This window comes from Orussus abietinus, unplaced genomic scaffold (assembly GCF_000612105.2).
Source record: "Orussus abietinus isolate OABI.00-Male unplaced genomic scaffold, Oabi_2.0 scaffold52, whole genome shotgun sequence".
Classification (NCBI taxonomy): Eukaryota; Metazoa; Arthropoda; class Insecta; order Hymenoptera; family Orussidae; genus Orussus; species Orussus abietinus.
This window is the reverse complement of record NW_019394235.1, coordinates 24672-40695: the sequence shown is the minus strand read 5'-3', so window position 1 is coordinate 40695 and position 16024 is coordinate 24672. Positions and strand designations below refer to the sequence as shown.

At 40.8% G+C, this 16024-nt stretch overlaps 2 protein-coding genes across 7 annotated transcripts in view; one reads left to right on the top strand and one right to left on the bottom strand.

The window, feature by feature from the left end:
• The window catches only part of LOC105694267 (band 4.1-like protein 4A), a 55237-nt gene extending 40368 nt beyond the window's left edge, over positions 1–14869 (top strand). For 2 of the 6 annotated variants that reach the window (XM_012414765.1, XM_012414767.1), the window contains 12 exons: positions 1574–1671; positions 6271–6391; positions 6492–6579; positions 6678–6794; positions 7879–8373; positions 10353–10567; positions 10961–11036; positions 11232–11317; positions 11828–12007; positions 12664–12937; positions 14315–14418; positions 14729–14869. In XM_012414765.1, coding sequence (XP_012270188.1) covers positions 1574–1671; positions 6271–6391; positions 6492–6579; positions 6678–6794; positions 7879–8373; positions 10353–10567; positions 10961–11036; positions 11232–11317; positions 11828–12007; positions 12664–12937; positions 14315–14418; positions 14729–14765 — 1891 coding nt within the window. In that variant the 3' untranslated portion in view covers positions 14766–14869. The remainder of the gene's footprint in view (positions 1–1573; positions 1672–6270; positions 6392–6491; positions 6580–6677; positions 6795–7878; positions 8374–10352; positions 10568–10960; positions 11037–11231; positions 11318–11827; positions 12008–12663; positions 12938–14314; positions 14419–14728) is intronic. The other 4 variants (XM_012414766.1, XM_012414769.1, XM_012414768.2 and 1 more) reach the window with 4 other exon arrangements.
• On the bottom strand, positions 13010–15916 carry LOC105694269 (signal recognition particle 9 kDa protein). Its single transcript, XM_012414771.2, has 4 exons — positions 15703–15916; positions 15375–15443; positions 14712–15003; positions 13010–13207 (listed from the first exon to the last, which is right to left on the bottom strand). Exons 1-3 carry the CDS (start codon positions 15772–15774, stop codon positions 14908–14910), a joined length of 237 nt encoding a protein of 78 aa, XP_012270194.1. The 5' UTR covers positions 15775–15916; the 3' UTR covers positions 13010–13207; positions 14712–14907.
• Positions 15917–16024: the final 108 nt, after the last annotated feature.

Below are 16024 nucleotides of genomic sequence, written 5' to 3'. Positions count from 1 at the left end.
ATTTTGATGTTTAACGGAGGGTTTAAAATTAAAAAAATGGTTTGAAACGTTTCAACGTGGCAAACTTGTGGAGGTTGAAAATTTCTGATATTTTTTTACGATGTTTATGATTTCAGAAAAACGGTAAGTCTGGAACAAGTAGTTAACGTCGTTTTAGAATCCTGAAAAGATTATTTAAGATCCGATGGTAATTGAATATTTGGTCGAAAGATGTTAACCATTAAAATGCAATAAGCAACGACAAAGTGATTTCTATTGACTCTTCTTTACTACAATCTAAATTTCTCTTCCATAATAAAATCATGTCATCGGTTTTTAAATAATCTTTTCAGTTTCTAAAACCACCTTAACGTTTTTTTTCAAACTCGCCATTCTCCTGAAATTAAGAACACCGTAAAAAAAAGAAAAGAAAAATTGCAACCATCGCGAATCCACCATTTTGGAACATTTTAAAACCTTTGTCATCTTAATATAATAATCCTATAGACAACTATTTTTATAATTTTTCGTCTTCTTTTAAATTCGCTTCGATTAAAACGTTTTAACCCTTACGTGTTATACGAGTTAACGAAATCTCATATTTGTATAGTTTAACGAAATTTGAGATTATTGTTTCTGGACGGAGTTGTCAGATACTCGAAACGAATGAGAACACGAATGAGAGAATAGACTAGTAATGTAGTGGAGCGCGTACGCGCATTTTTCTTAGTGTGTTGAAAAGTCATAAGTGCTGCAAAGCAGTAACGATCTTGGCGACGATTGTTATTTTACTTACTTTACTTACTTTACTTGCTTTACTTACTTTACTTACTTTACTTACTTTACTTACTTTACTTACTTTACTTACTTTACTTACTTTACTTACTTTACTTACTTTACTTACTACTTACATATCTAAACATTAATAGTCGTATTATTTATTTGTAAAATATTAAGAAAATTTATTTTCGCAATTTCTTTTAAGTTTCAACATATCTTGCTGAAATTAATACTAGTAAAGTACGACTAGTAGTGGGAATATTTTTCAGTAGGGTAACTGGCCCCGCCCACGCGATCACTTATATCTTCCAGCTCACGCGACCCCTCAAAAGTTAAGTTGAAAACCGTGTGAAACCATTTCGTTTTGTCGAGGTCTCGCTATCGGCAACAATCTTTGCGAGACTCGCGGAGGCCATATTCAGATTAGATTGAAACCAGAAAGAGTTGATTGAGTTTCCGCGGGATCGTTCTCAACAGTTTTACTCGCGCAGGTCCACTCTCCGCCAAGTATACGAGCGAGTTTACGAGTAGGGGTCGAAATCGTTCGCGAGGGGCCGATAGCGACGAGCTCGTAAACGTTGACGCGGATCCTGCCAGGAATTGCGGGCAGCCTCTCGGCTTTCCGACATCCCTCTACGGGCGGAGGGTCGAAACCGCGAGATGAGGTCGAAAAGGCAAAGCTGCGGTTGCTTTGGCCGCGGGTCCACTTCGTAATTTCTTTATTTCAGTCATTACGTCCAAGGCCGACGGGTGCGATAGGAAGTTAGGCTGCCGCGAAGGATGCCCGTCCTGTAAGCTGAACGTTTGTTTGCAGGTACCAGTTCTTCCTTCAGGTCAAGCAGGACATTCTTCAAGGAAGGCTGCCCGTGTCCTTCGACCTCGCTGCCGAGCTGGGAGCTTATGTCGTCCAATGTACGTATCGAGGGCAAATTGTGGGTATCTAGACTGCATATAGGTATTTATAACATATAGGTGATATTAATAACATCGAAATTGCCTGTAAAAAGACAACAACAACCTCCCTTACACGGACGTAATACACCAAGCTGCAGGCGTTTGCTGATGATAGATCTTGAACAGCTCTCTCTCTCTCCCACAAGGAACCTCGACAATACTGTGCAAAACAGCTCGTAGTGCGAGTACGAATCTAAGAATCGTTTGATAAACGTACATGTACCTTTTCTAATCCTTTATTTGGTAAATTTAAGCGAATCGGACCAACGGTGAACGTTTTTAAGGTGATATGAAAGGGTCTTTCTTTATATATAAAACATCAAAATATTTATGAAACTTTTCTTCACACAGAGTGCACCGAATAATTTTGAATTTCAGTACGTGATTATGAAGGATCCAAGGAAGAACGTAATGCTAATGAACTTCCATTTTTCAACGAAAAATTTTGTATTTATCCCAGACTAGAACCAGGTACACATAGTTTTATTTGTAAAATGAAGTTTCATAAGCATCGCGTCCTTTTTTAGGGTCTCTATAACCACGCGCTGAAGTTTCAAATGATTCGGTACACCCAATTTGGAGAGAAGTTTTATAAGCATTTCGACGTTTTAAATAAATAGAAAGATTCTTTCATATCACCTTAAGGGGTGTGACGGGTTTCTTGGCGATGTTCCTTGATTTCTTCCAGGGGTCGATTAATTGCTGGGTCTCGTTATTTTCTGATAATCATTTTGCGCGAGCTTTGTCGGCGGTGTTCAAGGTAACGTTAAATTTACGAACGAAGGGCATGGTTTAAGGGTGCGCGTCGCGTAAAGTTGGATCGCTTTTAGACGCGGAGGTGGATCCGCGTCGCGTGAATTCCGCGGACGACGGCTGCGTAGGGGGAGCGATTCCGTCATGAAAGCAGCGGACATAAACTTCGGGAATGACTGCCTCGGGCAAAGGTTTATTAAGGATGCCGGCGTAAAGTCCGCAATGATACATAACGTTCGCTTTGTACACGAGGAACGTGTGTTTACGAGCCCGCTTCGTTTCCAAAGTGAGAAAGACACGCGCGACGCTTCTTCTGTCTGCCTTTAGTTCCTGCTCGAAAATATTCCCGATTATATTGCAGGCGATAAAAGGTCTTACGGAACGGTTCAACGGTAAAAGTTACTTTAAACAAAGGAAATAGAGAGCTGGAATAAACTTCTAAACTTAGGAAGTAACGCCCAGAAGGATGCTGATAAAATTTATAAATTTACATTAATTTCTCGTAACGTCTTGTTCGCGGTTATACGTTCCATATATTATGAAAAAGTTCTTATTTTAGTCAAATATGCCTGCTTTAAGGGAATGTGAAAATGGTACCCGAAGAGTCAATCGTTCACGAAACTTTTCTTCGAACTGGGTGTGCCGAATCGTTTCAAAATGTACAACGTGAATGTGAAGGCTATGAAAAAGTTCCTGACCCTCATTAAATTTCAATTTTTGTGATAAATTTTAAATATATCTATGAACAACATTTTAAATAATTGAAATTTCATAAGTTTCAGAACCTTTCTTATACCCTCCATATATATATTGTAAAGTTTAAACCGATTCGGTCTACCCAATTTGAAGAAAAGTTTCGTGAACGAAAACTCTTTGACGCCACTTTCACATCATCTTAAAATGAGATGAAATAAAGAATGAAAATTTACAGAGGTTCAAATTGGCAAGGACGCAAACTTAATTGGTACACGTGTCTAGTAAAAAGTCCTTAAAATTATTCCAGTCCAAGTTTGTGTTCCTAAATAATTAGAGATAGTTAAGGAGTGTTACAATAAAATTTCCCCGTGCGCTGTATCTTCTGGTTCTATAAAAATCGCTAAAATCCTTAGAAACGAAATACCAAGACAAGCCGTCTTGTCGTCAACGTAAAGAAATTTCGCTGGCGGTGCATTTTCTTATGTAATCATTCGTACTGAATCCTCCTCGATATAAAGCAGTACGTTTAGCTATCTGCCGCGAGATTCAAAGCTGGGTAAATAGAGATACTGCGCTGTTTGCGTCTCATCGCGTGTCAAAGGAAACCCTATGAATGGCTTTTCTTCGACACCGAGACGATCTCGACAACGAGTCATGTCTCGGTGCCCGAGTCTCGATTTGCCGGTAATGACGCGAGCGCGAGTGTTAAAAGAAACGGACGGCAGTCTTGACTTGCCCTGGACGTATAATACTGAATAGCGAAAGATAGAGTCTAGCTCAAGTAGGTTGAAAAGGGGCGAATAAATGCTCCTTTTTGCCAGCGAATATGATTCCGACGTCAGGCATCCGACAAAGTCCGCAATGACGTCGGATTGCTTCTCAAATTCCTTGAGAAAAGGGATTCGTGTATTTGAGCTTTCTTAACTTGTGGGTTTATGAAACCGCAAACATTCATTCGTATACCCGAGTAAACGAGAAATTTTGTTCGGCTCGATTTTTTGAGTTTTTTTGTTATAAACGAGAATACTCTGAGCGAAAAAATCACTTTCTAGAAAAAAAATTAATTCTTGGGTCGAATAGATCTTTACTGAGTACTATCAACAAAATAAGTTGACGGGCTGATCGAATGCGAATAAGGCAAATTGCAAATAATACTGAATTTTTGTATGTTCAGATTCATTAAGTCCATTTGATTTATTATCGTTACATTTCCTGTGCATAAACGTGTTAGAATGTAATATTGATTCACTTAAAAGAGTGAAGACTTTAAAATAATTAATAATATTTTTGTAAAAAACTCAAATTTAGTAGAGTAATCAGTACGTCTGATTCTTTTTTTCAAACATCTAACGGTTATTGGTAGTACAGGTACGAATTCGGTAAACTCGTTCATGCATCAACTTCAAATAATATTTATTCGCTATGAATTATTATTTTATCAAATACTAAGTTGTTCGAATCAAGTACATTCTAGCCAAAATGTGATATAACTTTCATTAATATTTTCAATACGTAAGCCCAATTTAGTGTATTAAATTCTTTTCGCGAAATCATTTCCACTTGATGCTGACTTGCTATCATTTGAGTTGTAATGTCGGTAATTTTTATAAAATCAATTTTGCTGGAATGAAGTAATTTCTTTAGCAAGAAACATTTAGATAGCTGCATATAACTAATCTCGCCTAGAAAGTATATTTTTCGTTTAAGGTAACACGAATATTCGTGAACTGCTTTTTAGTAGGCGTTTGGCAAAATTAAATTTATTGGATATCTGAAGGATTATTTATCACGATCGCCTTGCTTGTTGACAGAGGGTTTTATTTGGCATACCTCACGGGAAACGGAAGGCGGTTCGCCTCGTGTTGAGTATATAGGGTCTGCTGAATCATGATATAGAGGCCGAGAGCAAGTTGAACGAGAGGGACGAATAAACAGCCACTTTGCCGGCGAATATGATTTCGAGCTTATGAGACGAGGGCGATATTGAAGTTCCCCTTGAATCCCTAACCGGGTAAAGTGACTCGAATACTTGAGTTTTGGCCCCTGATTTACTGCTGTTTTCGGAATGGTACTTTCCGACTTCTCCAAGTTCAAATGAGAGAGATTGTGGAGCCAATGAAGTAGTAAAACCTTGCGTTCTACTCAAATTCAAAAGCTCGAGCCCTTTACAAGATTCAGAAAGCAATGTTCCACGTAAAAGCTGAATTCGTACCAATAACGAAACAGGGAAATGTCTCTAAAATTCAAAGTCGTACAATAAACATTGACGCGATTCTCTTAACACATTCACTGCGTCTCGAAGAAGAAATACCTGTAGTTAACATAAATAATTTCATCAATTGGGTTTGTCGTAGCAGAAGGGTTAATGACACGCATCTTAAAAAAAAAAAAAAATATGAAGTGTAAAACTTAATTTTAGAGCTCTCTTAAAGTATATCGAGTGCTGCGCTCGACTTTGAACATTTAAACAATTTATTTATCAATTTTATAGCTAGAATCTATTTTAATACCGTTTTAACGACCGTGTCCGGCTTTAGAGTTCTAAAGATAGTATCAAAGATATAATGTCGAACTTAAATGATTTTGATATCACTCCGTGCATCCACTTACGAGGAAGAAATGAGAGCAAAGAGAGAGGGAAAAGTCTGGCGTAAGTGGTGTGTCGTTTTCATCTTTCACGCATCACGTTCTCAGGTGGTGTATTAGAAAAAAGCCCGTCGTCGTTTTTTCCCGATTCTCCGCATCCGTTCTCACGCGCAACTCGCTCGCGTGAGGATCTGGTGCTCATGAAACATTCGACGCCCCGGCTTTACCGTTGAACGATAATATCGGCAGGAATTGGATACGTGGAGAAGGAAAAGTAGACAAAGGAAGAAAAGGATCAGTGAGAGACACACGTGAAGATTGTAGGGAGAGAGTGCGTTTATCTTTCTATTTCTAGCGTGGATAATGTGCGTGAATTTCCGCCGGGACGAGCGGAATGTGCGTGAGAAAATTAGAGTGAAGCCTAGTCGAGTTTAACCGTTTGTTCATTTGTAATTTGTAGGACAAATATAGTAATGGTAATTGTAGGACAAATATAGTAATGGTAATTGTTGCCTTTTACAGCGGAACTTGGGGATTACGATCCAAGGAGACATTCCCTCGGATATGTTACGGAGTTCCGGTTTCTGGCCAATCAGACAACGGAGCTGGAAACCAGAATCGTGGAGTTACATAAAACTTTGGTGTAAGGGGAAAAAAATTGCTCCCGGAAATTCGATATTGATTTCTCGGAAAGGGGGGGGTCTTGTTGCGGAGCGAATAGATTAATGGGCTAACTTTTGCAGAGGCCAACTCCCATCGGCAGCGGAGCTGAACTATTTGGATAAGGTCAAGTGGCTCGAGATGTATGGAGTTGATCTACATCCTGTTCTCGTACGCATTGAGCTTTCCGACTACATTTTATGACTTCTATTGAATCGATTTAAATGATTAGTATCTAAATTCTAATGGACGTTTAATTCACCTAATAGGGAGAGGACAATGTGGAGTACTTTCTGGGACTGACTCCGAGTGGGATAATATTATTGCGTAACAAGACCAAAGTGGGCAATTATTATTGGCCGCGGATTAACAAGATATACTCAAAGGTATGTCCAGGATCTTATATAAGTTCTAAGTTAACAAGGAAACTTTGTGAGCCGGAACAACAATTAAATGTAAAAATTGGATTTACTCAAATTTTCGTATACTGAAAAAAAATGGAGTAAATTCAACTCATTTTCTGAGTTAAATATGGCGAACTGAATAAGGAAGTTTGGAGCCAAATCACATTTTGGAGTTGAATCAGCTGTATGGATGAATGGCTCCAAATTTAAGGTGAACCATTTCTCTTATTGAGTTCGCAATATTTAACTCAAAAATTGAGTTGAATTTACACATTTTTTTCAGAGTAGGTGTTTAAACCTTAGCATTCTGATGAGAAATTATAACATGGCATCCGCGTTTGGTTGATATATATTACACCCCACCAAACATGCCAAGGGTTACATGGGAATTTACTTCTTCAAATATTCTGTCTTTTGCGGCATCATTTAGAACTTTGTTTATGGTAGATACAACTAAAGTGGCGGAGGGTTCAATTGACTCAATTAACGAATTCATTATTAGAGGGGAACAGTCACTAACGCGACAATGTGTTGTGTGGGATTATTATCCCCCAGAGGAAGGTGGATTTGTGGGTCGTCAGACTTTATTATGATAAGATTAAAACCGAACAGATTTAACTAATTACGAATTCGAAAGTGGTATTACCGAAAACCCCCGGGTTCCAATATGTTCGGTTTTAACGAAAAAGTAAGTTTGGAGTCCTTGGCGGATCTATACGTGGTCTTAGTAGGACTCATTACAGCGTCTTAGGAGGGTTTGATAAAAAAAGAAACTGAGTACAAATTCAAGCGCTATTGAAACCCCGGGAGTTCAATCTTTTGTGGTGTTTTGACACAAGCGTGAAATTGGAACGCCCTGATGAACCCGTGCAGAGTCTTGGGGGGGGGGGGGGGTTAAAACAAATAGTATTACTGAAATCTACGACCCCGAATTAGAGGGACGCCTTTTAATTCCGTATTTTGTTACACTTGGACAAATAACGAACGAACGGACAACGGTGCTACGATAAATCACGATGATAACGATAATAAATAGGATCGGTTAGTAGAAACGTCTCGTTTCCAGGGTAGGTACTTCATGCTCCGAGTCAGCGAGAAGAACTCCGAGGAGAGGACCCACGGCTTCGAGACTCCCTCGCGAGGAGCGTGCCGACATCTCTGGAAATGTTGTGTGGAACACCAGGCCTTCTTCCGGCTCATGGCGACGGGACCACCGCCGCTCAGTCCTTATTCCCGTTTCCGTTCCTACAGCCCACCCTCGGGCTCCGAAAAGCACACGGCCATTCGACGCAACCCACCGCCCGTCTTTCAGAGGACGCCCAGCAGAAGAGCCCAGCGTCGTGTGGTCGAGGGCCAGGAGATGGTGGGGCCTTTCGTGGAAGCGCCGCCGAGCACCGCAAGTCCCAGTAACCCGGGGAACAACGCACCCTGCGTTAACGTCCGGCAGGTCAACTCGAGCCCCAGGAGCACCAGAAGTGCTCCCTGGACTCAGAGCCAACCGCGCGGCCTCTACACCTCCTCTAGTCCTCGCTCCGTTCGCTCCGCGGGAACAGCACCGGCAGTGAGTCGTTCCTCCGACTTCATTAGATCAAGAAACTGGATATTGCTCTCTAACGGCGTTCTATGATATCAATTCAAAGACTAAAACGAGGCAGCTGACCTTTCCTTGCGACGCTTTTATTCTAGACCTCAGATATTCTTAAAAACCTTCGAAAGGTTACGCCACGTCTTTAAACTTTGTCCTTTATAGGCCACTGTAACGTAGACGATGCCGCAGAGATGCTTCATTTCTTAGTCATTAGGTTTGTTCTCGTTAACTGCACTTTCTATACTCGAGTGTAACGAGTGTACTACACTTTTTTTGAAAGGGCAGAAGGGTAGATACAGTTTCGTCAACGTCCCGAACGCCAGATACCTCATGAAAGTCCAAGATGACCGATTTAGTAGAGCGGTACGCGATTTTGAGGTTATCTGTATCGGACAATGTTGAATACGAAAATGCAATGCTTCTTCCAGCCTTCCTTCTTGGGCTGCTTTCGTTTTCTTCAAATCCTACAATTCGTTCTATTACCTTGTAATTGTAGAAGATGAAAATTCCTTCCACGAATTTCAGGTATTGAGGATCAATACGGGTTAGAATATTATTGCAGTAGAATGAAAAACAATTTAATTACGATAGTGAAAAATTACAATTTAGTTCATTCCAACCGCGGTTACGTAGTAATACATAATTATTGTAAATTGTTTCAAACATTACGTACAAAATTTAAATTCTTACTTCAATTTATATTACGTTGAGATGTTAGCATAAAGTTTGTATTTTCCTGTTCGTTGGTCCTTTCAGTTTTGAAATTTGCCGCCAAATTCACGGGCTACACTTCTTCCACTTGCTCGGGATCGAGGGTAGAAAGTGTAGAAAAAGTGTACACTCGGTGTATATGCACACGCAAAACGAACAACGACGTTGCGTCACTTCCGTCAAAACGAACGCCAAAGTGTACACTATTCGTAAAAATGTAGAAAGTGTAGGCAAAACGAACAAACCGATTATACTCGTGTCAAAGTTGGGCCTTTTGCACCCGCACCAGTAAAACCGGCGCTGGCTGTTTTGCCGGGTAGAATGTAAATAAATGAGAGTTGAATCGTTTATGGAAAGGTCGGTACCGGCACCGGATAGGACAACGCGGGTGCAAGCGGCCGAAGCACAATGATGATTAAGGCTGAAGCACATCGGACCGGTCCGGAAAAATTCAGGACGAAAATGGAATGGCCATTCCGTCCGAGCCGTCTACCGTGCTTTAACCCTAATCCTTTCGCTCCTAACGCCGGATATATCCGGCATCCACATGATAACCCGCGAGGACGAACGCCGGTTACATCCGGCATCCACATAACAGCCCCCGGAGACGAACGGCGGATATATCCGGCATGCATGATGTGACCCACGGAGACGGGCAATATGTACACTTTTGGCGCGGAGATCAGTTCAGTGGCGGCGTTACAGTGGACCGAACTGCCGTAGCGAAAGGGTTAAGGTGATGTGAAAGTAGCGTCAAAGAGGTTTCCTCTATGAAACTTTTCTCCGAACTGGGTATACCGAATCGTGTGAAACTTCACAGCGTGAACATGGAGGCTATAAAGAAGTTCCTGACACCCATAAAATTTCAATCAAAAAATTTATTTGTCTATAGATTTTTAAAATTTGGTATAAAATATAAAATTTCATGGTTGTCAGGACTTCCTAATAGCCTCCATATTCACGTTGTGAAGATCGAAACGATTCGGTTCACCCAGTTTGGAGAAAAGTTGCACAAACGAGAGACCCCTCGGATACCACTTTGACATCCCCTTAAGCGCGTTTGCACCCGCATCGACAAAATGGCGTCGGCTTTTTTACCGGATACAATATATAAAAATGAGAATTGTAACGTGTAGAGCAAAAAGTCGGCATCGATGTCGATTTTTCCGGTGCGCGTGCAAGTGGCCCAAGTCGATTGGATATCGGATCGGATCAAAGTTAACTTGTCTTTTGTCGATCAGCTGCTGAGCAGACTCCAGCACAGGAGCAGCTCGGTCGAGAGTCAGAGTTCCGGAGACAGTCACAGCCGCGGCGGGCATCGGAGACGAAGCCACAGTCATAGTCACAGAAGACACAGCCGCCATTCCGACTGCGAGTCCGAGTTGTCGCGAGGGTCCGATAACAGATCGGGCCATCGCAAGCATCGTCGGAAGCACAGAAGTTCTCGTTCGTCGAGGTATGCGCGCCCGTTCCTTACGTGGTAATTGGTCGACGACGTCGAACATTAATTATCCCCGTTGCGCGCCGGCGGCTCGGAGGGAAACGGAAAAGGAGGAAAACGGGAGAAAGAGAAAGAGAGATACCGAGCCGCCGGCGTAAAACTCGAGAGAGTCGATCGGTGGCGCGCGCTGAGGTAAGCCGGCGACGCCGATCTCGGGCGCCGGTACGCGACCTATGCCGAGATCGGCGCGTTCCGGTTTTCCCAATGCCGTGACCTCGATCTCTCGAAGAGAAATCGATCGCGGGGAGGTTCGAGGTCGACGCACTCAAGTGCAAGTCTACGAGCGGCGTTACGAAATCCGGAGTTATGCCGGCGAGGAGGAGCGTTCTCAATTTCCGAACGTTCCAGGCACGAGCTGATCGACTCCGAGCCCCAGTGGAAGGAGGCCCAAAGGCGGAAGGGCGAGGACGTCCAGCGGGCGGTGGTAAGTAGAGGGATCGGCTTCGGGACAAGTGTCCGTAATTACGCGTCGTCTAATTACGTGTATCGCACGCATGGGTGACGGGCTAATTTCTAACGTTGTACGTTTAGACGAGATGTTTACAGATACGTGTCGTGTGGGTTTGACGGACCTTGTCCCCTTGTCACGAACAATGCTAACGATTGTGTGCTGCTGCAGGTGAGCCACACGGAACCTAGAAGGAGGCACAGGAGCAGGCACAGAAGTCCTTCGCATAAGCAACCCTTATCTGATGAACTTAGAAAGTAAGTTTCTTGGTGACGACGTAGAGCGTCGATAACGGGTAACGTTGAAGGAAGACACTGTCTCCGTGACGTTTAAAGGGGTAGACCGCATGGGCCGCTTCTTCGTGAACCCGCAGCGGATACCCGTAATTCACGGATAAACATGAAATAATAGTCAGTTATAAACGATTTAAAATTAAGGGACGTGCCTTTCTTCGAACGTTTGCTCCCCGCTGCTCGACAGTAGCCCTCGGCTCCGATTTTAAACAGATAATAGCGTCCGTCGAATTTCGTGTACGAGCAGTTCCTGGCTCTAGCAAACGTGCACGCTCACGAACACCGCAATCGTAGCACTGCATTTCTCGCATCCGTGATGGAGATGCGTATAAGGTAGAGGTCCATTAGTGGGTTTTCGGGTCTGCTATAAAAATTCGAGCTTTCGGTACGATCCGACACGGTTAATGACGTTTCTACCGATCCAACGCGTGGAACGTTCGTCCTTGTAATCGGTGCAATCGGTGATTCTCACAGGTGCAACGGTACGCTCTTTTCCAGACACCTGGAGTTCGGCCTAGTCGATACAACGGGAATGAGCGAACAGCAACGCCGGGAGATCCCTTATACAGTGGTCCAGTCACAATCCGTTCCGCAATGTCCTCTCCAATCTAGCAATCCTCGATTGGATGAGGAGGATGCGTCGTCCCTGCCTAGGTACGATGATCTCAAGACGGCGTGCACCCTGCACAACCCTCCTCTGGAGGATGAGACGGGATCCGTAGTCATTGTTTGAAACCCCTTGCATGTGTCTCTTTTTTTTTATTTATTTCGAGCATGTACATGATATACTTTAAGCATGCCCCTATTTATTTTGAAGCATGATTCCTTAATAAATCACTTGATTAACTGCTTGTTGCGCCTGTTTATTTATTTCCTGGCTGGCACCCTCCGCTGCTTATGCTGCTCCACGGAAGTCAACTGGCGTCCATGTGTACATGTTTATATGTGTTGTGTGTGATCCATCAGGTGTCAGTTTTAGTAGACGTTCAAACACTTGTAATTCCTCGACTTCAATTTAAATTAAAGGAACCGTGCCTTACGTTGGATCGGAGGTCTTGCAAGAGCTCGATGATCACCCTCGTAAATGTGACGTTATTAACTCTGAATTAAAACCCCTGTCTCGTTGTTGTGGACCTTCGTAGAGTAGCACTTCAGTTAGAGGGCATGAACAGACTACGGTCTAGGTACCGCGGTTAGCGTGTTTCAACGTTTACTATACTTTAGTCGTATAAGGAGATATGTTAATCGGGGTGAGGGAGTGGGAGTGATCCAGCCGGAACCGTGATCGATTGCGAAGGATTCACTTTCAGAACGATCGGATACCTCGACAAAAGAGAGAGAACTGTGGTCCAACGTACTCGCGATGGAAGTTATAATTTGCCGTCAGCGAGAACGACGGCTCGAATCGGTTCGAAGTACCCCGAAGCTAGGAATGAGTATAATTCGATGAGGGACTTCGAATATACTCGTAACTGCAGAATGTTAATAGGCAGTAATGTGGACAGCGGACTAGGTGAGAGCACGACCCAGGATTTTTCCAGCTGCTGCTCGAGTTCTGCTGACAGCGCTAAACCTACCCGTGTAGTACGTATCTTTCCGTTTTGCTTGCACTCAATAAAGGCGTTGCAAACCGTCAGCGACAACACCACTCGTCACTTCACTTCACACTTAACATATATATTTGCATACCTCTGTCTTCATAAAGATGCAGCTTAGTTAAAAATGGGAAAAGTATTTGTCCGTTTTACAACACTTGAAACGCTTAACTATGATCAGGGCCGGCTCCATCTGGAATGTGAGGGGATATGACCCGTCCGACTTTAAGTTTCAATGGACGTTGATGAAATTGTATCTCTGAAAGTAAAGACACGTTTGTTAAAGAAAAATCGACAGATGAAGTAGAGAACGTCTTGAAATTTCGGTAACGATACAGGTAGTGAGACTTTAGATCTACGACTGACTATTGAGATCGACTTTGTTTAAGGGCGATATCATTTTGAAACATTATTGATGTGATATTGATTCGCAATTTGGGATACGTGATGTTATCTACCTATTTATTTAGGAAAGGACAAGACTCATTGCATCCATCGCTGAGAGGTCTGGACCGACCCTGACTACAGTAGATATTGCTATATATATTCTAGTTTAATCTGTTTTACAATGATAATGGTCCAAGGAATAAGAAATAAAGAATGTTAATGTAATACGATGCTACATACGAAATTTTGAATGTTAATTTTACATTTTATATCTTATACTTTACGCCTTTGCATTGTACAACAGGTATTGTAATACGTACAAATTACATACACTTCCATACATGGAGTCATTAATGGTAACGACATAATTTACTTTTCAACGGAAGCATGATATTTAAAAAAAATAGGTTTTACTTTTAGATCGCATTATTACAAGTTGCAGTATCCTCAGATCGCAATTGTACAGCATTTTTTTTCTTCAAAATGTAGCAAAAACACTACAGTTGCATCTATGTAACGACAGAACGCAAATTATGCTGTTTCATAATTGACAACGGTATAACATTAACATCTTGTACAAACTATATTTTATCACTATTTCTAATTGAGCACTCTTCTGGTGAGGATAGTAATGTGCAAGTTTCATAACATAATGAATAATTGCTTTGTGCATTAAGCTTTCGACGAGAAAAAAAAATATTTAGAGAAAAAAAGATCATACACCTAATTTGACTTTACAATTTTTTAATAAAATATATCAGAATTATTAAAGTGATTATAAGCGAATGTGGTTTCGGCTTTCTGCTCTTCTTTATTAAGTACAGCATTTTATTAAGCTAAATTACAATTGTTACTAGATGAGTTAAAAGTTTACTATTATCATGGTCTCTCTACACTAATGAAATACTGACACATAAAACGTAGTTAATTGCATCGTAATATTCCCGGTAGTTTAGTAAAATAGTTTTGTTTGGTGTAGACGCAAAAGCAAGTAGGGGGACAGGGACGCTATGAACTGCCTTTCAATCAAGAAATCTACCCTGTTGATGCTACTCTGGATGTGGTTCTTCAACCAATTATATCGTAAGTCTGTCTTCGTTGCTTTTTTCTCATTTCAATCATTTCAAATTAATTAGAGGAAACTTGAATGGAATCTTTATGCTGCTTAATCGTTAATGCAATCATACTAAATCTCTCTATACAAAATAGATAAAAACATGGTAACAGAAGCTTACAATCATTCGATGCATTTAAATATCATTGCTTTGAAACAAATACAACGTAAGTTACGTTAATATCATGTAAATAAATTTACATGATACTTTAAACCAAAGCTTAGCTAAATCCGTTTTTTTGTCAACAGCGTTTTACTTTACCTGTTTGATTGTTGCAGAACTTTGACACGCAGACAGAGGACCAGGCCAAAATAAACACCAAGCTTTAATTGAAAATGATGCTAACTCTTTTGCACATATTGTATATTTAAGTGAAAAGTTTTTTATACTTGAATAAAATAAATATATATAATCCCACCACTCTCTTCATGTATACGAGTAAAAATTCACTTCAACCTTAGACATCCTTCGAAGCCATGTGCCGCATAAGATTTCCTATAAATTTCTCCATCTTTTTAAAATCCTGTGCAATTTCTGTTCGGTACTGCAAACACTGAAAAAAATAATACTATGTATTTTACAATACAATTCCCATATCAACATAAACTAGCATATTTGTAATGTACAAACTACTCACTTATAGGAACTGAACCTAAAATAAAAATCTTACAGGAAATAAATTAATTTTAATGGGCGTACCAGATTTACAAATTTAACAGCTGTTTATAGTAGTTTTGTTTCAATGCAACAGTACATATTTTAAATTGTATTTTGGTTTATCTATCAAATTTGAAGCAAGAATTTGTATCAGATGTTTTATTGGATCACATATTAACATGCATCGTCAAGATTTGTATTTTTACATAATATTTTGGCCTATTCTTTAGAGTTTATGTAAGTCCGAAACAATCGAAATGATCTTACCGTACAGTTGTCCGTAAGCTTCAGACAAAGAAGTCCTTTTTTGTGGCAATACTTCATACTAAATCGAGCCTACACAGACACAGGAAAATTTTAGAATCTCAATTCATATTGATAAATTGTTAATTAAATATATTTCTCTCATACATAAAACTAGCACCAGACTAAGGTTAGAAAACGGTGCACATAAATTAAATGCCACAGACAGAATTAAGTTAAGAAATAATTCACTTTTATGTTAGGAGGTCAAAATAGAAAAACACTGTAGTAGGAAACACAATTACTATTTAGAACCCTAATTCATAAATCAAGAATTTGAGGAAAACCATACCTTTAGTGGATCTTGTAGATATAACCTCTCTGCAACCTTTTCAAATTCCTCCCACGACGTTAAATACGTCATGATAATTGAGCGATAATATATAGTAAATATTTTACGCAGTATGTAAAATTAGCTACCTCTCTTCATGCACAAGGGTTATTAAATTAACCGAAATAAGACACTTTTCATAGTCAAGGCAGGTAAGCAAGCATATAAAAACAATTGATACCTGCTACGAGCATGCGTGGACTCGCATGCGCACAAGTGAACCAGTAAGATGCGAGAATTTGACGTCAGCAACGAGCGGCAAATTTAAATAAAGTTAAACAGC

Bases quoted from the DNA above. Each gene is read 5' to 3' on its own strand.
- LOC105694269 (XM_012414771.2), bottom strand. From the start codon at position 15,774: ATGACGTATTTAACGTCGTGGGAGGAATTTGAAAAGGTTGCAGAGAGG. The intron at 15,444-15,702 runs GTATGGTTTTCC...GTGTCTGTGTAG, and splicing joins ATCTACAAGATCCACTAAAG to GCTCGATTTAGTATGAAGTA. The intron at 15,004-15,374 runs GTAAGATCATTT...TATTTTTTTCAG, and splicing joins AGCTTACGGACAACTGTACG to TGTTTGCAGTACCGAACAGA.